Source organism: Alexandromys fortis, unplaced genomic scaffold (assembly GCF_014885135.2).
Source record: "Alexandromys fortis isolate MF-2015 unplaced genomic scaffold, M_Fortis_MF-2015_v1.1 scaffold_26, whole genome shotgun sequence".
Taxonomy (NCBI): Eukaryota; Metazoa; Chordata; class Mammalia; order Rodentia; family Cricetidae; genus Alexandromys; species Alexandromys fortis.
In genome coordinates, this window is record NW_026067894.1 from 15,029,512 (window position 1) to 15,053,981 (window position 24,470).

The 24,470-nt window shown below is 41.5% G+C and overlaps 1 protein-coding gene and 1 non-coding gene across 2 annotated transcripts in view; both read left to right on the top strand.

The window, feature by feature from the left end:
• Nucleotides 1-24,470, top strand: part of LOC126509108 (protein argonaute-3) — a 92,349-nt gene that overhangs the window by 57,522 nt on the left and 10,357 nt on the right. The window contains exons 6-16 of the mRNA XM_050154791.1: nt 3,041-3,140; nt 3,258-3,405; nt 4,755-4,874; nt 12,307-12,429; nt 12,918-13,051; nt 14,753-14,937; nt 18,487-18,646; nt 19,875-19,965; nt 21,962-22,156; nt 23,008-23,142; nt 24,090-24,191. Coding sequence (XP_050010748.1) covers nt 3,041-3,140; nt 3,258-3,405; nt 4,755-4,874; nt 12,307-12,429; nt 12,918-13,051; nt 14,753-14,937; nt 18,487-18,646; nt 19,875-19,965; nt 21,962-22,156; nt 23,008-23,142; nt 24,090-24,191 — 1,493 coding nt within the window. The remainder of the gene's footprint in view (nt 1-3,040; nt 3,141-3,257; nt 3,406-4,754; nt 4,875-12,306; nt 12,430-12,917; nt 13,052-14,752; nt 14,938-18,486; nt 18,647-19,874; nt 19,966-21,961; nt 22,157-23,007; nt 23,143-24,089; nt 24,192-24,470) is intronic.
• Nucleotides 8,963-9,086, top strand: LOC126510486 (small nucleolar RNA SNORA17). Its single transcript, XR_007594416.1, has one exon. It is a non-coding gene; the product is annotated as a small nucleolar RNA SNORA17 (small nucleolar RNA).

Below are 24,470 nucleotides of genomic sequence, written 5' to 3' on the forward strand. Positions count from 1 at the left end.
TTTTTTGGTTTTTCGAGACAGGGTTTCGAGACAGGCTTTGGAGCCTGTCCTGGAACTCCCTTTGTAGACCAGGCTGGCCTCGAACTCACAGAGATCCGCCTGCCTCTGCCTCCCGAGTGCTGGGATTAAAGGCGTGTGCCACCACCGCCTGGCTGTGATTTGATTTTTTATTAAGAATACTTTTAAAGAAAAACTATTTACTACCCTAATTTGTGCTGATACATCAAAAGAAAATTATTATTTACTATGAGTGTACTTTATATTTGGTACTATAATTAGGTAAGAAAACAAATTACACTGTGTTAAGATTTCTCTTTCATTTTGTACTGGATAATTCTTTGCTGAGTTGGGAGGTACAATTCTGCACTTTCTAGAATATTTGGAAGTGTCCAGCCCCTACTCACCAACTGCCAGTGATATCACCTAGTTTTAAGAGTCACAGAAGTCTTCCTGGGGCTGGGAATGTAACTTAATGGTGAAGCATTTGCCTAATGTGTGTCACGACCCAGGATTTGCACACACACACACACACACACACACACACACACACACACACACACACACACACGCACACCTTCTCCAGGCATTACTCAATGTCCAGAGTCAGAGGTGGGCAAAGTCACGTTCAGATGAGAATTACTGCACCATAGGAATTACAGATATAAAAGTAAAATTGCTTAAAGTGTAATAACCATAATTTCTGTTCAGAAACTAAAATTCCTCCATCTGTAACCTTCTAGACTCACTCTTCAGAGCCAGGCCAAACTTTAGGTTTGGACGTTTTTCTGTGAAGAGTAGATTTTATATGTTAACTCCTTCTATGGTATATCGTATTGTTAACTCCTGGGCTACTGCATTGGCGAATATGGCAGCCAGGAGTTTGTGTAACTAATTTTATTAAAAATAAACCTTCACTTATCAGGCACATTAGCTGATTTCATGGAATCAGTAACAAATTCCTAATGACTGACATGTTAGCACAAACAGAAACGTCATCTCAGGACGCTGTTTCTCAGCGCTGCTTAAGAAAACCCTGCTGACCTATGGCTGAGTTTCTTCTATGAGCAAAAGTTCTTTTGTTTTTGTTTTTTTCAGTATTCTGAATAAAACTGAACTTTTGGGTTCTCTGTGGAAAGTGGCATTTTGGGCTTTCCCTCTTTCTGTAAAGTGATTTCTGCCTAGTTCATTGTCCAGTTAACTTCAGTGAGCCTTTGAAAGTTGGCATTGTAAATAAAACAACTTATGAGAAGTATTCTGAAATAGAAAAAAAAAAAAAAAAGAAAACCCTGCTGGGAATGGTGGCGCCTTTAATCCCAGCACTTAGAAGGCACAAGCAGGGGGATCTCTGAGAGTTCAAGGGCAACTTGGTTGCAAGTGCCAGGACTGCATAGAGACTACTGTTCCTCTCCCCCCCCCCCAATAAATAAAAATAAGAATCTTCCTGAAGACTGTCAATTGATCTGCCAGGCATGGAGGCACACCCTCTTAATCCCACCCAATGGGGACCGAGGAAGGTAAATAAATTCAAGGCCACTGTGGCAACTCAGCAAGAGCCTGTCTTAAAACAAACTGTAAAGGCTCCAGGGAGGATATAGCTTCGTGGTAGGACCCTTGCCTGGTATACACAAGGCCCCGAGTACCTGAAAAAATATTTTTTTTTCTTCAGCTGAAGATTTAAAGCCATTTCTTTACTTTCTAGAATTGGCCTGGAATCCTTGAATCACAAATGAACTACAAAGACCTAGAAATATTTAAAATTACATACTGGAGAAGTGGTTCAGTGGTTAGGAGCAATGGCTGCTCTTCCAGAGGACCCAGGTTCAATTCCCAGCACCCACATGGCAGATCACAACTGTTTGTAATTCCAGTTCCAGAGGATCTGACACCCTAACACAGACATACACGCAGGCAAAACACCAATGCATATAAAATAAATAAATCTTAAAAAAATTAGTTGCTAAATTATATGTATACATTTTACTGAAAGTCTATTGCTTTCACAGATTCTCAAAGGGGTCGGTGACTCCATAAGAAGGTAAATATCGCCTGCTTTAAGAATTATTTGGGGGCCAGAGAGATGGCTTAGTGGTTAAGAGCACTGACTGTGCTTCCAGAGGACTCAGGTTCAATTCTCAGCACCCACATGGCAGCTTACAACTGTCTGTAACTCCAGTTCCAAGGGATCTGACACCCTCACACCAATGCACATAAAATTAAATAAATGAATCCTTTAATCCCAGCACTCAGGAGGCAGAGGCAGGTGGATCTCCATGAATTCAAGGCTAGCCTGGTCTGCAAGCACTAGTTCCAGGACAGGCCCCAAAGCTACAGAGAAACCCTATCATGAAAAACCAATAAGTAAACAAATAAATAAATAATAATTACTTGGAGGATCCCCAGGGTGGTGGCACACACCTTTAGTCCCAGCACTCATGAGACAAAGGCAGGTGGGTCTTCTGTGAGTTCTAGGTCAGCCTGGTCTACATAGCAAGTTCCACTACAGCCAGAGATACATAGAGAGACCCTGTTTCAAAAACTACAAAAGAATTCTTTGGAGGGTTGACAAGATGACTCAGTTGTCAGATTCACTTACCATCAAGCTTGGCAATCTGAGTTTGGACCCTAGAACCCACATGGTGAAAGAAAAGAACCAATTCCTACAAGGTGTCCTCTGACCTCTACGTTCATTTGTACATGGTCATACACACACACACACACACACAAAATAAATAAATAAATAAATATTTCTGAGAATTAAGAATTATTTAGCTTCCATTCTAGTAGCCACTATTGCTAAGAAAAATTAATAAATGAAGAAAAATGAATAAATTTAAAATGCTTAATAAAAAAGAAAAGTAGTTGGCATTGAAAGATCAGTCATTATTAGAACGATTATTAGCAATGTCATATTTAAAACGTCCTAGTATCACATTGCTCGTGACACAGATTTTTCTGCCAGCTCAGAACTGAGATTTTTTTTTATAGTAGTGAACAACCTGGGTAAATATTTTCCTGAAATTTCTGTAACCTTCATTTTTCTTGTTGGGAACAGGTCTGAAGGTTGAAGTGACTCATTGTGGAACAATGAGACGGAAATACCGTGTTTGTAATGTAACAAGAAGGCCCGCCAGCCATCAAACGTAAGAAAAGCTGGTGTTTCCCACACAGCCATATGAGGCAGCTCACTCTAAGGGGTGGGTAGTTTGCTAGCTCACAAGAAGATAAGGGTTGCTCATGTCGGCTCTTCTTTTTTCCAGCTTTCCTTTGCAGTTAGAAAACGGCCAGACTGTGGAGAGAACGGTAGCACAGTATTTCAGAGAAAAGTACTCTCTTCAGCTGAAGTACCCCCACCTTCCCTGTCTGCAAGTGGGGCAGGAGCAGAAGCATACATACCTGCCGCTGGAAGTAATGTCTTTAACTGCTTATGGCTACTTCTGTTTGTCCTCTCTGTGTGTGTGTGCACACGTGAGTGTGTGCGTGCACACGTGTGGGTGTGCGCGTGGGTGTGCACAAGTGCATGCGCCGTGAGTGAGTGTGTGTGTGTGTGCATGCATAGGCCAGAGGAGGACATCAAGAGCCTTCCCGTATTGCAATCCATCTAGTTGTTGAGACAAGGTCTCTCAGTGAATCAGGAACTTACTATTTGAGCTGGGCTCCTCTAGAACCCTCCAGGATCCTGTTCCCCTTCTTCTTCCCGCACCTCTGGGGTTATAGGCGTGCACCACCATGCCTAGCTGTTTACATTAGTGCTAGGGATCTGAACTCGGTCCCTATGCAGCAAGCATTTGACCCACAGACCTGGCTCTGTTCACCACTCTTCTAGGGTCTTCTATGGCCTGTGATGTCTCTGAGTCTCACATTTATTTGGAATTTGAACAATTTTTAATTCTGATTTTTTTTCTAAAATTTCATTAAATAAAGTAGCATGTATCTTAGAGTGCCTGTTGCTGCGATGAAACATCACAACTGGCAGCAGCTTGTAGAGGCAAGGGTTTGTTTGGCTTACACCTTCACATGGCTGTTCATCATCAAAGGGAGTCAAGACAGGATGTCAAGGATCCTGGAGGCTGGAGCAGATGCAGAGACCATGGAGGAGTGCTGCTTACTGGCTTGCTCCCTGTGGCTTGCTCAGACTGCTTTCTTAATAGAACACTGGATCACCAGCCCAAGGATGGCACCACCCACAACGGACTGGGTGCCCCCTCGTCAATCACTAATTAAGAAAATGCCTTACAGCTCTGCCTACAGCCTGATCTTATGGAGGCATTTTCCTAATGGAGGTTCCTTCCCCTGCGATGACTCTAGCTTGTGTAAAGTTGACATGAAACTAGCCAGCACAGTATGGAGAAAGCTCACCTATAGTTCCACCAGTTAGCGGTTTTCTGTGCTTCTTTCAGTCTTTTTTTTTTTAAGATTTATTTACTTATTATCTATACAGTGTTCTGTTTGCACACCAGAAGAGGGCATCAGATCTCATTACAAATGGTTGTAAGTCATCATGTGGTTGCTGGGAATTGAACTCAGGACCTCTGGAAGAGCAATCAGTGCTCTTAACCTCTGAGCCATCTGTCTAGCCCCTTCTTTTAATCTTTTGATCCTTTTGTGTACCTTTTACCTAATTATAATTGCGTGATCATGTGTAGTTTGTTCTTTATTCTTTTATTTAACATGAGAGTAAAAGAAATGGTTTAATAAAGTAGATTTTAAAATTATATTTAACATGATTGGCATTGTATGAATTGTTCTATTTCTAGGTCTGTAATATTGTGGCTGGGCAACGATGTATCAAGAAACTAACCGACAATCAGACTTCTACTATGATTAAGGCAACAGCAAGATCTGCACCAGATAGACAAGAGGAAATTAGCAGATTGGTTAGTACTCTAGAAATAGGAATTTAAAGTGTATTAGGGTGAGCTACTCAAAAACCATGTCCTTACCAGCTGATGCCATATTGCCATTTTATGAAGTGACAGGATTAAAAGGGATCATGGAGCAGGTGTGGTGGCTCCTAGGACTTGGGAGGCAGAGGCAGGCCTCTGTGAGTTAGTTTGTGACCAGCCTAGTCTACAGAGCTACTTCCAGGACAGCCAGAACTACACAGTGAGACCCTGTCTCAAGAAGAAGACAGAGAGGGGTATCATGGTGGTATCTATGGTGTGAGAGAGGGGCAGACATTAGTAAGCTGTATGAGAGGGTTTGATTCTTCTAATTTAACTCTAGAACATTTAAATCTAGGGAACAAACTCACCAGAACTAATGTTTTAATATAGTTAACTGAACCCTCACTTAAAAGAAGGGCAAAGATGAATACATCAAAGTATTATAATGAGAAATACTCGCATTATAATAGTAGCAGTCAGTCTAGAATTTCTTAGCTACTAGTGTCAGGCTGACAACTATATACCTCATGCCTATAATCCCAGCTCTCAGGAGGCTGAGGCAGGGGAATCATCCTAAATTTTGGGCCTTTCTGGACTACATAGACAACCTTATCTACAAACAAACAAACAACTGGACTTCGTAATCATAGCACTTGGGAGGCTGAGGCAGGAGAATTGCCATGAGTTTGAGGCTAACCCAGCCTAGACTACAGAGTAAGAACTTGCTTCAATAATAAACGGGTTTCAATAATGCAGGGCTCCCCATGTCTTACAGAAGAGAGGGACAAGATGCTAGTGTCACTTTGTCACTGATAAACTTCACATTCCTACGCCACAGGATTTTACAAGGCTCATGGCCAAAAAAACCTATCTGCTGCTCTAGACCCCTCAACTGGTGTTCCAGGAAGAGGAACCATCTTGCTGATATATAATGGCTAGAATAACCTCCCGAACAATGTCACATTCTACCAGAATGGAAATGCAAGTTTTTATTTACATTGGCAACTTCTTTATCCTGAAAGCAAACCACAGTGAATACTACTACAAAAGAAATAGGAGGCTGGGAATGGTAGAGCATGCTTTAATCCCAGCACTTTGGAGATCGAGACAAGGGGATCTCTGTGCATTCAAGGCTAACCTAGTCTATATAGCAAGCTCCAGGACAGCCAGAGCTGCACAGAGAAACCCTGTCTCCATATCTTAATTAACTTTTTCATTGCTGTGACCACAACAACTCCTAAAGGAAAGCCATTTAATTGGGTGGCTTACATTTTCAGAGGTGTAATCCATTATTATCATGGTGCAGCATAGGGGTGTGCAGGCAGATGTGGTGCTGGAGCTGAAATTCCTCCATCTTGATAGGCAGGCAACAGGAGGTAGTCTGTCTCACTGGGATGGCTTGAGCATATATGAGACCTCAAAGCCCACTTCCTCCAACAGTGGCACACTTCCTCCAACAAGACCACAGCTACTCCAGAAGGCAACACCTCCTAATAGTGCCACTTCCTATGGGGGCCATTTTCTTTCAATCCGCCATACCAAAAATAAGGAAAGAAGGAAAAAGAAATGCAGAGAAGACAGCCTGGTCATTGCTGTCTAAATTCTCCCAGGAAACCCTGAGCACAGAGAAATGAGAGAGATACTCCTGAGGAATTAAGTACAGCATACACTCTGGGTGCTCAGAAAGACTTCAGGCTTTTGTGTGGACAAGCAGCAGCTTGTCCAATCCCAGTGATCCTGAGGAAACTGTCCAAACCAAGGCTGGGAATACAATCACCTCTGCATTTCTCAAGCACTCGAGAGCTCTGGGAAAAGAGACAGAGCCCATTATCAGAACCACATTTAGTCTCACTTATCTTCCTCTGGAATGGGGATACTCAGAAGAGCAAAGGTCTAGCGTCTTCTGTGCTACAGAACTAAGGAGGGCTTCTGGAGTTATCTTCATAAGCCCTGAAGCCAACAGACAGCGCAGTCCCAGCTGAATAACTGCTGATTCATTCTGGGACTTAACCACTTCCCAATTCCAGGCTCCTGTTATGTTTTCACACAGCAGATAAAATTAATAAGATTACTATCATTAACAGTTTGCAGCAACTAGAAAATGCTTGTTACACATTACATGAAAATTATATTAGTATATAGAACCTTGGAAATTATGAGGTAGACTTGTATCAACATCTTTAAAATGATGTTTCAGGGTAATAGAATTATAAGGGACTTTTATTTTCTTTCTTTCTGGCTGTCTTGGAACTCACTCTGTAAACCAGGCTATCCTTCAACTCAGAGATTCACCTGCCTCTTCATCCTAGTGCTGGGATTGAAGGTGTGTGCCACCTGACTTCTTTTCTTTTTTTAATCCTATTTATTTATGTTTTATGAGTGTTCTGCATGTATACTTGCATGCCAGAAGAGGGCATCAGATCCTATAATAGATGGTCGGGAACCACGATGTGGGTGCTAGGAATTTAACTCAGGACCTCTGTAAGAGCAGCCAGTGCTCTTAACCCCTGAGCCATCTCTCTGGCCCCTTTTTTTTCTTTCTTATTTTTCTTTTTTTAATTGTGATTTATTTTTGTGTGCATGTGTATGTGTGTGAGCATGCGTGTGCCACGGCACAGCTGGGAAGGTCTGAGCACAACTTGCTGGAGTCATCTCTCTTCTTCCTTCATGGGGGCCCTGGGGAGCAGGTGTTGAACTCGGGTCATCAAGCTTGGGGCAGGCACTGTGCCCACCAAGCCATCTTCTTTCCTATTTTTCTATGAAGATCCTGCATTACTTTTATGATAAAATATTTTACAGTTAAAATATACAATAATACCTGTTTATTTCTAAAAGCTAAATAGAAGTAAATAAATAGATTGAGGCTGGAGAGACGGCACGGTAGTTAAGAGCACGTGCTGCTTTGGGAGAGGGCATGCGTCAGGAGGCTCACAGGTGTCTGTGGTTCTAGTATAGGAAATCTACCACTGTCTCCTGGACTGCATGGGCACCCGCCTACACACTGAGCATACACACACACACATACACACACACACAAATGAAAATATTTTTTAAATTAACTGATAGAATACTCAAAATGGGGTGAAGTTTTTTGTTTTGTTTTGTTTTTAAGGAATACCTGGATCTTGTGTTACTCTCCCCTGAATATCATTTAAACTGTCTAATCAAACAAGGGGGAATCAATAAATATTAATATATTTCCCAAAACAATTGACTAGCACTTTCAGAAGCTTTTTGGGGGGGTTGGTTGGTTTGTTTGTTTGTTTGTCAAGACAGAGTCTCTCTATGTAACAGCCCTGGCTGTCCTAGAACTCACACTGTAGATCAGGCTGGCCTCAAACTCACAGAGATCCACCTACCTCTGCCTCCCAAGTGCTGGGATTAAAGTCATGCAACACCACACCTAGCATTTGCTCAAGTTTTAATACTACTTTACATATTTTGTTTTTTTTTAAGTTTCTGTTGTTTTATTAACCAAAAATTGAAAATAGTTTGATGATTATTTGTCAAATGCACAGTTGAGGGACTAAGTGTGGCCTAGCACACAAAAGGCCATGGTTTCAATCCCCAGCATCATATGGAACTATTGTGGTAGCACATACCTGCAGTCTCAGTACTCAGGAAGCAGAAACGAAGATTAGTTCATGACCAGTTTCAGCCATATAACAAGTTTGAGTTTAAGATCAGCCTTAGCTACATAAGAGTGAAAGGCAAACATTGTATCTTATTGCTGTGATGAAACACTATGACCAAAGGCAACTTGAGAGGGGCAAAGAGTTTATTTCATATCATTGTCCATCATCAAAGGAGTCAGGATAGGAACTCAAACCTGTGTGCAGGAACCTATGCAGAGGCCATGGCGGGGTGCTGCCTACTGACTTGCTCCCTATAGCTTGCTCAGCCTGCTTTCTTATAGAACCCAGGACCACCAGGGATGGCACCACCCACAACAGGCTGAGCCCTCCTTCATCAATCACTAAGAAAATGCCCTATAGCCCAATCTTATAGAAGTAATTGCGATTCCCTCCTTTCAGATAACTCTAGCTTATGTCAAGTTGGCAGAAACCTATCCAGCACACCCCATTCCTAGAGACCTTACAGATACTGTTCCATGTGCTTCAGTAGATGGCAGAGAGGAGAGAGGCTACGTCTGCGCTCAGTGTTCTGAACTGTGAACATCTGAGGGACTAGCAGCCTGACACTCACTGAAGCCCCCTGTGGGACCACCTCTATCCTAGTTGCTGGCTGGCCCGGGGCATCCGATGGTCTTGCACATGCTCACTGAGGTAGAAGGGAGGCTGATGTGCACAGAGGGGGTTTCAGGAAGATGAGTGGCTAAAGCTGCTCATCGTGTGAGCCTTGGGCAGAATGCCCAGCTGTGCCAGGACAGAGCAGATACACCTCCAAGTCATGGGCTCACAGGTGTGCCCACTGTTACCTGACCAAGAACCTGCTGAACCCCCTACACAGGCTCCTGTTTGGGGATCCAGGTTCTGGGATGTTCCACACTTCTGATTCTAGAAGCCCAAGTCTTAAATTGTGAGCTATATCTTTCCAAAATGAGTGTAGTAAGGACTGACTGACAGGCCAGTGGTAGTGGTACGAGGTGCATGGAAGGATCTCCAAGATTCCATTCAAAAGTTCCCATCTGCCCAACTGCATGTGGTCTTAGCTATAATAATTACATAAGAGGGGGAAACTGGCTCCAGATGCTATAGCAAATGTCCCAAATAAATGTAATCATTCTCAAAAAAACAAACAAATCAAAACAGATCAGAAATTCTCTCAGGACTGGAGAGATGGCCCCGCGGTTAATCACTTGCTGATGTTTTAGAGGATTAGGTTTGTTTCCCAGCACCCACGGGGTGGCTCATAATTGCCTGTAAATCCAGTTCCAGGGATCTGCCCCTGCAGACGACAAGCCTGCACAGAATGCTCATATATCAGCCATTCATGCAGACACAAAAAAGTCTCCACTTCGTAAGCTAACAAAATGCTCCTTTGCCTTATAATTCTATAAAAGGTGAAGGGTAGTTGTTACATCTTGTCTAGTTAGGAAAATAAAGGGTGAGTCTCACCCTAGATTTTTGTCTAATTGTATTATAATACATTGTTAAAAGTCTTCTAAAGCTTGAAAGAGACAGTGACACCTCACCTCTGTCTATAAAAATTGTAACTAACAATTCTAACTCATTCATTACAGCTCAACTGTTCAGTATCATCGAGTTGTTAAAAGAACAGGCTTGGGTTTGAAGTCTTGTTTCCTCTCACTGTTATTGGGTGTCATTTATAGCACCTAGTTATTTAACCTGACTACCATTATTTGTGTCTCTGTAAAATACAGATTATAAAAGATCTATGCTGGCTGGAGAGATGGCTCGGTGGTTAAGAACGCTGACTGCTCTTCCAGAGATCCCAAGTTCAATTCCCAGCAACCACGTGGTGACTCATAATCATCTAAAATAGAATCTGATGCCTTTTACTGGCATTCAGAGCACTCATACATAAAAGTATAAATGTAATAATAACAATAATAATAATAAAAGATCTATGTGGCTGGGCAGTGGTGGCATGTCCACCTTTAATCCCAGCATTCAGGAAGCAGAGGTAGGTGGATCTCTGAGCTCGAGTCCAGGCTGGTCTACATAGTTAATTTCAGGGCAGCCAAGGCTACACAGAAAAACCCTGTCTTGGGGAAGGGGGGAAAAAGCACACACACACACACACACAAAAAAAAAAAAAAAAAACAAGAAAGGGGGCTGGAGAGATGGCTCAGTGGTTAAGAGCATTGCCTGCTCTTCCAAAGGTCCTGAGTTCAATTCCCGGCAACCACATGGTGGCTCACAACCATCTGTAATGGGGTCTGGTGCCCTCTTCTGGCCTGCAGGCATACACACAGACAGAATATTGTATACATAATAAATAAATAAATATAAAAAACCCAAGAAAATAAAAATAAAGCAAAAAATCTAAAAACTATATGTATCATAAGGCAGTTGTGAAAAAATGGTTAGGCACTTATCACCAAGCCTGCCATATAGTTAGTCTTCATAAATGCTATTTGGTCTTCTTTACACAGAGACACTAGCAGACACCAAAAGTGGTTGACAGACTTGAAGAAAAAAACTCATTACTGCCTAATTTAGAAAGTGTTTTTTTCTACTTATTGTAGGAAGATTGTGTTTAAGTATTTAGATTATATAGTTTTCTAAATACACTTTTTACCCAGACTTGACACTGCCTTCTCTTTGTAAATTGTCTTGAGGACAAGTAAGTATGCTTTGAAAAATAGCTAATAGCATACCTTAGAGTAAGATACAACACTGGACAACCACCTATTCTTTCTTTGAATATATGCATGAATATGTTATGTAAAATTTGTAATCTCTCAAAAAACAAAAAAATAACCTATAACTGATGCTCACTTTCTTTTTTTTTAAAGATTTATTTATTTATTATGTATACAACATTCTGCCTTGATGTATGCCCACACGCCAGAGGAGGGCGCCAGATCTCAGTACAGATGGTTGTGAGCCACCATGTGGTTGCTGGGAATTGAACTCAGGACCTCTGGAAGAGCAGTCAGTGCTCTTAACCTCTGAGCCATCTCTCCAGCCCTGATGCTGACTTTCTATCTGTTTTTATTTTTGACTAATTAAACTGTGCCCATCCAATCATAGAGGATTTTTGGTTTGGGTTTTGGTTTGGTTTGGGTTTTTTATTTTTTTTTTTGTTTTGTTTTATTTTGTTTTTCAAGACAAGGTTTCTCTTTGTATCCCTGGCTGTCCTGGAACTAGCCCTGTAGACCAAGCTGGCCTCCAACTCACAGAAATCTGCCTGCCTCTGCCTCCTGAGTGCTAGAATTAAAGAAGTGCACCACCACTGCCTGGCCAATCAGAGGGTCTATCCTATTTTAGATAGGTGTTTTTTTATCTCCTGAAATAGCTTAATTATTTAAAATGATCATTTTCATGGGTCAAATAGTTTTTTTTAATATTTATTTATTTATCATGTATACAATATTCTGTGTGTATGCCTGCCGGCCAGAAGAGGGCACCAGACCCCATTACAGATGATTGTGAGCCACCATGTGGTTGCTGGGAATTGAACTGAGGACCTTTGGAAGAGCAGGCAATGCTCTTAACCTCTGAGCCATCTCTCCAGCCTGGGTCAAATAGTTAAGTGTATTATTCAACCTAATATATACATTTCAGTTTTGAATAATTACCAAGTTCATAGACTTCCCACATTCCCTGACTCACCGTCTGCAGGATCGTATTCTCTGCTTTAGAGTCAGGGCTCCATTGGTTCTAATGACAAAGTGTATGGTTGCCATAGTGAAATAAAAAGTGGAGGTCCTAGCAAGTAAGGCAAGCGGGTCAGGGACAGACTGAGAATAATGACAAACCTTTTCTGTTGTTAGGTAAGAAGTGCAAATTATGAAACAGATCCATTCGTTCAGGAGTTCCAATTTAAAGTCCGGGATGAAATGGCCCACGTAACGGGACGTGTACTTCCGGCACCTATGCTGCAGTATGGAGGACGGGTAAAGTCTAGCAGCGGCGTTTTAACCATGCATGTATAATTTGCTCAGTATGGGGAGAATGCTCTCTAAGTCTTGAACCTATTATTTTATTTTATTGTTCCAACAATACGTTAGGTGTGTTACTTCTTCACTTGAGTTGGGCATAATTTTTTACATTTACTTATTTATTGTGGGGGGTGGCGCACATGTGGAAGTCAGGGTGATTGAGGAGGTTGGGTCCTCTCCTTCCACTGTATGAGTTCTTGTGTGTACCAGATATGTCAAACGCAGGTCATCAGGCTTGGGGGCCACAGCTGCCTTTACTTGCTGAACTACCTTGCTGGCCTCTTAGATTTTAACAGTATAAATAATATCGATTTAGAAAAATCAACTTCACATAGAGTATTAAGGATGTTAGCAGTTCAGCGATTTGAAACGCTCACTTGAGCTCACTGGGATGCATTGTCTGGTAAAGTTCTTGTCTTTCTGTTGTGTTATTTGTCTTACAGAACCGGACAGTGGCAACACCGAGCCACGGCGTGTGGGACATGCGAGGAAAACAGTTCCATACAGGAGTTGAAATCAAAATGTGGGCCATAGCTTGTTTTGCCACGCAGAGGCAGTGCAGAGAGGAGATCCTGAAGTAAGCTGCCACCTTGGTTTGCTCTGGAGACCTTTGGTGTCTGGAATTTAAAAAAAAATTAATTTATATTTTTTGGTGGTACAGGGATGAACCCAGAGCCTTGTGTATCCAATGGGCTGTACTGGGGGTGAACCCAGAGCCTTGTGTATCCAATGGGCTGTACTGGGGGTGAACCCAGAGCCTTGTATATCCAATGGGCTTTATCGGGGGTGAACCCAGAGCCTTGTGTATCCAATGGGCTATACTGCTGAACTCCACCCCTCGCCCTGAGTTCCAACTTTAAATTATTCATCTCATGTTCTAACCAATGTCGCCTCTGTATGGAGATATTTAACCAGTAAACTTTTAAAACTGTTTCTTTCATCCGGCTGGGATCACCTATCATTCCAGTTACATGGGAGGCTGAGGCAGGAGAATCATAAGCTAGCAAGACCCAGTCTTAAAAATAGTGTGTGTGTGGGGGGGTGTGCATTGTTTGTGCATGTAGAGGCCAGAGGTTAGCCAAGATGTCATTCGTCAGGCATTATCTACTTCCGTTTTGACCAGGGCCTCTCTGACCTAGAACTCACTGGATTATTTAAGTGAAAAGACAAAACTTGATAAGGAAAGGATAAGTTCATGCTGAAGTTTCAAAAATATATATTAAAAATATATATATACGTTAAGAATGAGTATTTTTATTCTTGAAATTATAAGGCCTGGTGCTGTGGCGCACACCTTTAATCCCAACACTCAGGAAGCAAAGGCAGGTGGATCTCAGAGTTCAAGGCCAGCCTGGTCTATATAGCAAGTTCCAGGACAACCAGGACTACACAGAAAAACCCTGTTTCAAAAAAAAAAAAGGAAAAAAAAGAAAGAAATTACAACGAAATAGATTTGTGTAAATTTATTTGTTATACTTGAGACTTCAAAATTATGCCCATTGGTTAAGATCAAAAATGTATTAAATTATAGGGTCTAGTAACATCCTCAGTTCCAATGGGGATCTTGTATGTGCGTATATATGTGTATACATGTATTAGGTGCCCGTATGCAGATATGTATGTACATGTTGATGCCAGACGTTGATTTTAGGAGTCTCCCTCAATTGCCTTCTAACCTTCTTGAATCTGGAATTCATTAATTCAGTTAGACTGGCTGTCCATCAGACCTCAGGGAACCTCCCTTCTTTGCTTCCCCAGTGCCAACAGTACAGACATGCACAACAAAGCTTTTACCAACCAGGCTTTCTCCTCAACCCCACTAGGGACTGTGCATAGCCACAAAGGATTGAGGGAGGTTTCTACAGGTGTCTGGTCCCTCCGTTGCCTTTAACATTAGTAATCTGGTAACCTTTTGCATATGGAACAGGCATACAAAATAGTTTATGCTTCATCCTCCCTCCCTCCCTCCCTCCCTCCCTCCCTCCCTCCCTCCCTCCCTCCTTCCCTTCCTTTCCTGGAAGTCTTGGCTGTCCTGGATTTGCCTTGCAGAGCAGGCTGGCCTTGAACTCACTGCCTCTGCCTCCCAAGTGCTGAAATTAAGGGTGTGGGCCACCATGCCCAGCTTCCATTTCTTTCTTTAAACTTTTCATTATTATGTGGTCGGTTTGGAGCTGGAGATACAGTTCAGTGCAGCATAAACACACACAGATCATGGGCCCAATCCTTAATACTACACATACAAAAGATAAAGTATATTTAGTGGTTTTACCTTCTTTAGAGGTTTCACGGACCAGCTGCGGAAGATTTCCAAGGATGCGGGGATGCCCATCCAGGGTCAGCCTTGCTTCTGCAAATACGCGCAGGGAGCAGACAGCGTGGAGCCCATGTTCCGGCATCTCAAGAACACCTACTCAGGACTGCAGCTCATTATCGTCATCCTGCCCGGGAAGACGCCAGTGTATGGTAAGGACATTTTAAATCTGCATTTTTCAGGAGTGAGAGTTTGCCTGATTGCTAGCGCACTGGCCTAAGACGCACACAGACCTGGGTTTGATCTCAGCACTGCAACAACACAACTACTGCATTTCCCCCCTCTCCTGCTTAGCATTGCTTTCAGAATTAGATAGCCTAACATTTCCAAATGCTACTATATATATAATATATATATGTTAAAGATTTATTTATTTCTTATGTATACAACATTCTGCCTCCATGTATGCCCGCACGCCAGAGGAGGGCGCCAGATCTCAGTACAGATGGTTGTGAGCCACCATGTGGTTGCTGGGAATTGAACTCAGGACCTCTGGAAGAGCAGCCGGTGCTCTTAACCACTGAGCCATCTCTCCAGCTGCTAAAATATATTTATACCATTGTATTTAAAACCACATATTACCTTAATGCAAAGCCTGTAAACTAAATAGCACAGAAAGAGACTCTGAGAAGTGAATTTTAGTACCGAAAAGAGACATCACAAGCAATGGTTGAGGGAAGAATTGTGTGGTCAGAAAGCCTTGGGTAATTGAGTAGCAGGATGAGGTAGCAGGATCAAAGCACAGACTCTGGAGATAGACTCTCTGCTCAATGCTCAGATATTGCCCGTTGTACTTCCTCTCTGGTGTGGCTGTATAACTGTATAAGCTCTACTTTCTTCACCTGTGGAACTGAAATGCTTTCTTAGAATCACTTAGATTTACAGAAAAATTAGCAGTCTAGTGAGTTCCCGTGTGTCATCTGCCCTTTGCATAGTTTTTCCTACACAGCCATTAACCTTTTTCCTTAATGCGGGACATTTACTGAACCAGCAGTACCCATATTGTTAAAAGTTATTAATTGTGACCATTATTAATGCATTGCCCACAGTTTACATTAAAGTCCACAGCATAGGTCTGGCAGATATGTATCCATTATTACAGCACCATACAGAATAGTTTCACTATTCCTCCTCCCTCTCCCCGCCCCCCTCCTTTTTTTTCCTTCTGGTTTTTCGAGACAGGGTTTCTCTGTAGCTTTCAAGCCTGTCCTGGAACTAGCTCTTGTAGACCAGGCTGGCCTTGAACTCATGGAGGTCCACTGGCTTCTGCCTCCTGAGTGCTGAGATTAAAGGCATGTGCCACCACCACTTGGCCCTCCTTCAATTCTTGAAACCACTAATATTTTGTTTTGTTTTTACTATTTCTCTAGCTTTGCTTTTCCTATATTGTCATAAAGTGGAGTCATTTGTATGTAGTTGTATGGAGTTATCTTTCTCCCTTTTTTATATTGATTGGTTGGTTGGTTGGTTGGTTGGTTGGTTGGTTGGTTGGTTTTTTGAGACAGGGTTTCTCTGAGTAACCCTGGCTGTCCTGGACCTCGCTCTATAGACCAGGCTTGTCTCAACTCAGAGATATCTGCCTGCTTCTGCCTCCCCAAGTGTTGGGATGAAAGGTGTGCACCACCACTGCCCACCAGGCTATGCAGTCTTTCTAATATGCTTCTTTCACTTATCAACATACATGTACGGTTCCTTCACATTTTCTTAGGGAATGATAGGTTATTTATTTCTTGAATTAATATTTCCTGATGTGAATATAATACTATTTATTTGCATATTGAAAAATAGAATTGAAAGCCACAAGAATATTGTGACTACAAGTGCATTAAAGTAAGTGAGAAAATTACAGGAAAAGAAATAATAAAATGACGATAAGGGATTATATATGCTATTTTCTATAAATTTTTCCCTTATAATTTTTATAGTTATAATTTTTCCTTTCCTTCATCATAAAAATAGCCATAATTATGACAAATTGCTCAAACAAAAGACAGATTAACAGGGGAACAACAGTCTGTTTATTAGTGTGTGCAGTACATGTCATACAGGAGACAAGTGGTTCAAAGCGATGGTTTAGGAGTCTAGCTTATAATAAATCAAAGGGCAGTAAATTTTGGGAAATAACAACAGCCACAAAAATTAGGACACTAGCAGTTAGGATGTGGAAAGCACGACTAGAGGATAGTCTTCTCGAGCCACCTCACAGCCACCTCACAGCTGAGACAGACTGCATCTGATCCAGGCAGCAGTGGAGGAGGAGAAACAGATCGTTTATCTTTGAAAAGCCGCCTGCCTCTAAAAAATATTTGGCTCAGAGGTGGTGGCACACGCCTTTAATCCCAGCACTCAGAAGGCAGAGGCAGGTAGATCTCTGTGAGTTCAAGGCCATCCTGGTCTACAAGAGCCAGGATAGGATCCAAAGCTACAGAGAAAACCTACCTTGAAAAACCAAAAAAAAAAAAAAAAAAAAAAAAAAANACAAAAAAAAAAAAAAAAAAAAAAAAAAAAAAAAAAAAAAAGGTTAGAGAGCTGGCTCACAAATTAAGAGCACTGGCTTAGGATCTGGGTTCAACTTCCAGCACCCATTGTGACTCTCAGCCATCTGTAACTCCAGTTCCATGGGATAGGATGCCCTTCTTCTGGCCTTCTCAAGCATCAGACACATAAGTGGTACACAGATGTGTAAGCAAAACAGCACACACATAATTTTTCTTAATTAAAAATTTTTATTTTATTTTAAATCCTGTGATGTATGAGTGTCTGTGTGGGTGTATTCATGTAAGTACTGGTCTCCATGGAGTCCAGAGGTGTACAGTTTCCTGGAGCTGAACTTAGAGTTGTCGCAAGCCTCTTGATGGGAATGGTAGAACCCAGACTCACGTTCTCTGTAAGACTAGTTCTAGTTCTTAGCTACAGAGTTCCTCTGCATCTTTTTAAATATTGTACTTTAATTTACTCTTTCATAATTTAATACATGCATACAGTATATTCCAGATCCTCCTGGAGTCACCCCCTTCTTTTGCATCTTTATTATCTTCAACTTACTGATCCTTTAAAATTGAGAGAAGTCTTTTCTCTTTTCCTTCAGTTTTAAAAATATACTTTTCTGGGTTGTCAAGGTAGCTCAGCAGGTAGACGCACTTGCCATGCAAGCCTAAATGTGATCCCTAGCACCCATGTAAAGTTGGCAGAGGAAAACCAACCCTCAGAGTTGTCCCCTGACCTCTACATGTGCACACATCACACACATTATACACGTGTTCATACACACAAGAGAGAGAGAGAGAGATAATGAAATAAAAACAGTGTAATTTTTTATTTTTTTCAAGACAGAGTTTCTCTGGTTATCCCTGGCTATCCTGGAACTTACTCTGTAGTCCAGGATGGCCTCACACTCAGAGATCCACCTGCCTCTGCCTCCTGAGTGCTGGGATTAAAGGTATGAGCCACTATGCCTGGCTAAAAGTATAAGCTTTTAGATATACTTTTCATATCAAAAAATAAGCCAATAGAAGAATTCTAAGTCAATGCTTAAAATTTCCATGCATTTTAATAGCATTGTTTCAGTATTGGTCTAATTTCAGGTGCCCTATAATATAACTTGGTATATTTAGGGTATCCTGCATAGCTTTATTGCCAGTGAGTGAATTCACTTTCAGGTGCCTCCTTTTCTGACTGGGTTACTTGCCTTTGTTCTATAGCGGAGGTGAAACGTGTAGGAGATACACTTTTGGGGATGGCTACACAGTGTGTGCAAGTCAAGAATGTAATAAAAACATCTCCTCAAACTCTCTCAAACTTGTGCCTAAAAATCAATGTTAAGCTTGGAGGAATCAATAATATTCTTGTACCTCATCAAAGGTAAGCTATTCTGTTTCACTATCTGTTTTTCTACGTAGGCCTAACTAACTGCTGTCAGATATTAGAAGTACCCTTAGTGACTGTCCTGTGAACTATATAGACGATTTAACAAGGGTAAGAGATTGCTGGAGCTGGAGACATAACTCATTGGTTAAACGCACGCCTTTAATTCCAGCCCTCGGGAGGCAGAGGCAGGCAGATCTCTGTGAGTTTGAGACCAGCCTGGTCTACAGAGTCCAGGGCAGCTATAATGAGATTCTGTCTTGTTAAGCAGGAGGCAAGCTCATAAATGAGGTGAAGAATTTAGCCAACATGTTCAAGAACTAAGAAATAGTCAATATCTCTTAAAACTATTTTTAACCTTTATTTTATATGAGTCTCTGTGCACATGTATGTGCAGTGCCTATGGAGGCCAAGGAGAGGTGTTGAGTCCCCCAGGAATGGAATTACAGGGAGTTTTGAGCCACCATGTGAGTGTTGAGCATTAAACTCCCGTTCTCTGGGTAAGCAACTGCTGCGCTATCTCTCAGCCCCAGGCTTTTCAATTTTAAAGGATGGACTTTTAAAATACAAGGCAATGATAGGACTTTATGATTATTAAATATATATTCAAATTTTATTCTTTGGGCCAGGAAATAGTAGACGCCTATAATCCCTGCCTAAAAGTGGAAAATAGACTGAAACTAAAAGTCAAAGGCTTGCTGATCCATTTTGTCCTTAAGTCTCATAGACTTAAAATCTAAGTAGATTTTTTTAGATTAATAAAATTTAATGATATACTATGAAGAAATATGCCATTTTGTCCTCATTACATAGAATATTATTATCAGTTGTCCTTTGCAACCCAATACCACTGTTTAAAACATGAAAGTTCTCACAAAACATCACAGAGATGTAACAGACTAGAGATTCATGAATTAAGAGTTTGCCAGGCCAGGTGTGGTAGCACATGCCATTAATCAACAGGACTTGGGACGCAGAGACAGGCAGATCTGAGTTTAGGGCCAGCCTGGTCTACAGAGTGAATTCCAAGACGACCAGGGCTACACAAAGAAGCCCTGTCTTGAAAAACAAACAAAAGAAAAAGGTTAGCCAGTGGTTCAAGTCTGTGAAGCTGTCTATGGCGGTAGAGGGCGTCCCTGGACTGTCAGTGGCTTGCAGTTACATTGCATCATGTGAAACAGACGAAACAAATGAACTGTCTAACCCTTTAAAAACTGTGTTTAAGACCTTCTGTGTTCCAGCAACCAGTGATCTTCCTGGGCGCAGACGTCACTCACCCACCTGCTGGGGATGGGAAGAAGCCCTCCATCGCTGCTGTGAGTTCCCCAAACCAGTCTGCTGTATCTTAGTCCACACTAATAGCAATGCTTTGGTTTCCACATTTCAAAATTTGATATTTGATATTTTCTTTTTTATTAATTTTTTGGGTTAGCATACCAAGAATTCCTCCATTGCTTCTACATAACCTATATGCCAGTATTCTTGTTCTCGGTCACTTTCGTCCTTCGTTGCCCTCGGCAGTACCCCTCCCTTCTCTAGCTGGGCCCTGCATTCTCCCAGTTAGTGGCCTTGTGTATATGAAAATATATAAAATAGGATTTAAAATTTAGGTTCTGTGTATGAGAGAGAACTCATGTGGTCTCAGACTTTCTGAAACTCGCTTGTTTTACTTAACGTAATGATTTCCATTGTATCCATCTTCCTGAGCATCACAATTTAATTTTTCTTTATAGCTGCATAGAGGTCCATTGTGCGTACATGTACCACATTTTATTTTTAGTACATTTATTTATTTATTTATTTATTTATTTATTTATTTATCTATCTATCTATTGGGGACATCTGTGTGGGGGTCAGAAGTCAGAAGATAACTTGCAGAAGTTGGCTGTCCCCTTCCACCAAGTCTGACGATCTGAGTTCCATCCCTGGCGTCCACCCTAACCCAGATTACTGGCCCACATTTTCTGCTAGTAGACGTCTAAACTGTTGTGGTTTCCTAGCTGTTGTGAATACTGCAGCCATAAAGCTGGAAGCACAAGTATCTGTGTGGTCTGTGTAGCCTTTAAGTTCTTCAGTACTTTGAAAAACCCGTCAACTAATTTCACTTGTGGCTGCCCAAGTGTACATTCCCACCAAAGACGAGTAAGTTCCTCCTTTGGCACGTTCTAGCCAGCATTTGTTGTCATTTCTGTGTTGGTGGCAGCCATTCTGACTGGGTGAGACGGAATCACAGCGCTTTTTAGTCTCATTTCCCTTAAGGCTAAGGATATTGAACCCTTTCCAAGTTTGTTTATTGGTTATTTGTGTCCCTTCTTTATTATTGCATTTATTTGTGGGGAGAGGTATACATTCATGCTACGGCACACGTGGAGACAGAGGACGACTGAGGGGTTAATTCTCCTTCTACCAAGTGGATCCCAGAGATCCAATCCAGGCTGACGGGCTTGGCTGCCTGGCCTTCACCTGCTGAGCTCTCTCTGGCCCTGTGTTTCTTCTTTTCAGAAATGTCTGTTTACTTAGCCCATTCATTGCTTGGATGATTTGGGTTTTCTCTTTTAAGATTTCATTTTTATTTTATGTGCATAAGTGTTTTACCTGCATGTGTGTCTGTGCAGCACATGTGGGCAGTACCCGTGGAGGCTAGAGGGCACTGGATCCCCTCCAATTGAAATTGGAGTTAACAAACAATTGTGAGCCACCATGTGGGCGCTTGGAACTGAACCAGGTTCTTCTGCATGAGCAGCCAATGCTCTCAACCGCTGAGCCATCTCTCCAGCCCCTGATTTGTATTTTATTTTGGGGTGGGGGTTAGTGTTTAATCTTTGCAGTTCTTTAATGATTTCCTTATAATCAACTTTCATTATTGCCCTTTGGGTTTAAGAGTTTTGCCAATATTGATCATTCTGGTTTGGAGGTACAAGTTCCATATAAACACACCTATTAAATCTGTTAACTCCCTTAGTTCTCCTATAACCTTTGTAATTTGCCTGCTTGTTATTTCGATAACTATGCAACCTCTGCCTCTCCATATACACACACTCACATATAGGGGAAGCATGTACGTGTGTGCCCAAACACATGCAAAATGTGGATACACACATATGCACATTACACACCTGAAAATGGAGAAAGAAAAAATGCTGTCCAATTGCTTTTGACACTCTTCTAGGCTTTTCTCTTTGCTGAGAGTTGTCTGATTTTTGTTACTTTTGAAGTAAATTATGAGAAACAGTAAGACTAAAGTAAAATACAGATGTAAATGAAGATAGTCTAGTTTTGATTACTAATTTTTTTCTCACTTTTTCCAACCAGGTTGTAGGTAGCATGGACGCCCATCCAAGCAGATACTGTGCCACAGTAAGAGTTCAGAGACCTCGGCAGGAGATCATCCAGGACTTGGCCTCCATGGTCCGGGAACTGCTCATCCAGTTTTATAAGTCAACCCGATTCAAACCTACTCGCATTATCTTTTATCGGGATGGTGTTTCAGAAGGGCAGTTTAGACAGGTTGGTTGCCTAGAATATATTTAGACCATAAATAAACCAAATGCTATGTTTATGATGTGGTGTTCAGTTCTAAAGGTGAACACCTGAAATCAAAAGTTCACAAAATCAGAATTGATGCTTCTGTAGAGTTTCCTCTTTAAAATGTTCCTATGGAGCCAAGCAGTGGTGGCACACACCTTTAATCCCAGCACTCAGGAGGCAGAGACAGGCAGATGTTCGAGGCCAGCCTGGTCTACAGAGCAGGTTCCAGGACAGGCTCCAAAAGCTACACAGAGAAACCCTGTCTTGAAAAACAAAACAAAATGTTCCTGTAAATATGTGAGCCTTCACTGATCTGCTCATAGTTAAAGTGAAATGCAGAAGCATATTGAAGGAAGTGATGTTAAGAAAGCCTGAGACAGGGCTGGAGAGGCACCTTAGCGAGTAAGAGTGCTTGCTGCTCTTGCAGAGGACCAGAGTTGGGTTCCTAGCACCCACATCAGATGGCCTCAGGGGATCTGATGCCCTCTGTTAGCGTCCAGGGCACCTGTAGTCATGTGCATATACTCACACTCACACACAGTCATATGACTTAAAATATAATTGATCTAGCCAGGCAGTGATGGTGCACGCCTTTTATCCCAACCCTCCAGTGGCAAAGGCAGGTGGATCTGAGTTTGGAGCCAGCCTGGTCTACAGAATGAATTCCAGGATAGCCAGGATTACACAGAGAAACCTTGTCTTGAAAAAAACAAAAACTAAATGAATGAATGAAAGTTGATCTTTAAAAATAAGTCATGAAGTTACACCATTATCTTAAATAAGTAAAAGAAAATTAGCTATATTCACTCTTTCTGTTGTATCTTCTCTAGGTATTATACTATGAGCTACTAGCAATTCGAGAAGCCTGTATCAGTTTGGAGAAAGACTATCAACCTGGAATAACCTACATTGTAGTTCAGAAGAGACATCACACACGATTGTTTTGTGCTGACAGAACAGAAAGGGTAATTTTATGCCTGTCATAGTATTGTTACAAGCCATCAGGATCCTACATCTGTCCCTTCCTTTCCCTTTCTCTCTTTCCTCCCTGCCCCTTCTTCCCTCCCTCCTTTCCTATCTCTATCCCTTCTTCCTTCTTCCTTCCCCTCCTCCCTTTCTTTTTGTGGTGCTGGAAATCATACACAGAGCCTCATTATGCCAGGCTGTATACCCTGAGCTATATACCCAACCTGAGAACTTTAACTGATTTAATCTTCCCGAACTCTATTCAATTATTATTATGTATGATAGTATATATTATATATAATGTCTATTATTATTATCATCCCTATATTGCAAATAAAGAAGCCTGCTTGGACTATGTGAAACTGTCTCTGAAAACAATAATTGAAAAGAATAGAGATCTGAAATGATAGTTCGGGACTCTCATTGGCTGCTCTTAAAACTAACCTGGGTTCAATTCCCAGCACCCACATGGTAGCTCACAACCATTTGTAACTCCAGTCCCAGAGAACCGATACACATGTACATGTAAGCCAAACACCAATACACACAAAATAATAAAATAATTTTTAAAAAACTAGGAGGGAGATGGAGAGATGGCTCAGAGGTTAAGAGCACTAGCTAGCTGTTCTTCCAGAGGTCTTGAGTTCAACTCCCAACAACCACAGGTGGCTCAGAACCATCTGTAATGAGATCCGGTCCCCTTTTCTGACCTGCAGGGATACATACAGGCAGAACACTGTATACATAATAAATAAATAAATCTTTAAAAAACAAACTAGGAACTAAGACTATGTGAGGGCTGTAGTTAATAGATGCTTGAGTAATATTTCAGGCTGAAAGTAGTAGAATGTGGGTCAGTTTATGTATTTGAATGTTTTGAATGTACTTTGATACAGTTTTTAATTTTTTGTCTCATTGATTTAAAATTTGATCCAAAAACATCTAGGTTGGGAGAAGTGGCAACATCCCAGCTGGAACCACAGTTGACACCGACATCACGCACCCATATGAATTTGACTTCTATCTCTGTAGCCATGCTGGGATACAGGTAAGCCTGCTCGTAGGCCAAAGGTTTTCATTTAGAACTTCATTTCTCATGTGGTTTTTTCAGAACCTCAGCAAAAAGAGAAATAATACTCTGTCTACGTTCCTACTTATTTCCACATGTAACTTGTCGCAAGTCGATTTTTTCCTTTTCCTTCCTTTGAGAGGGAAATATTTTTATGAAAATAGCAGGATTAGCTTTAATAGAATGAGTCTCCCTACATTTGACCTTTAATTTAATGCAAAACTTAATAAAAGCTTACAGGGCTGGAGAGATGGCTCA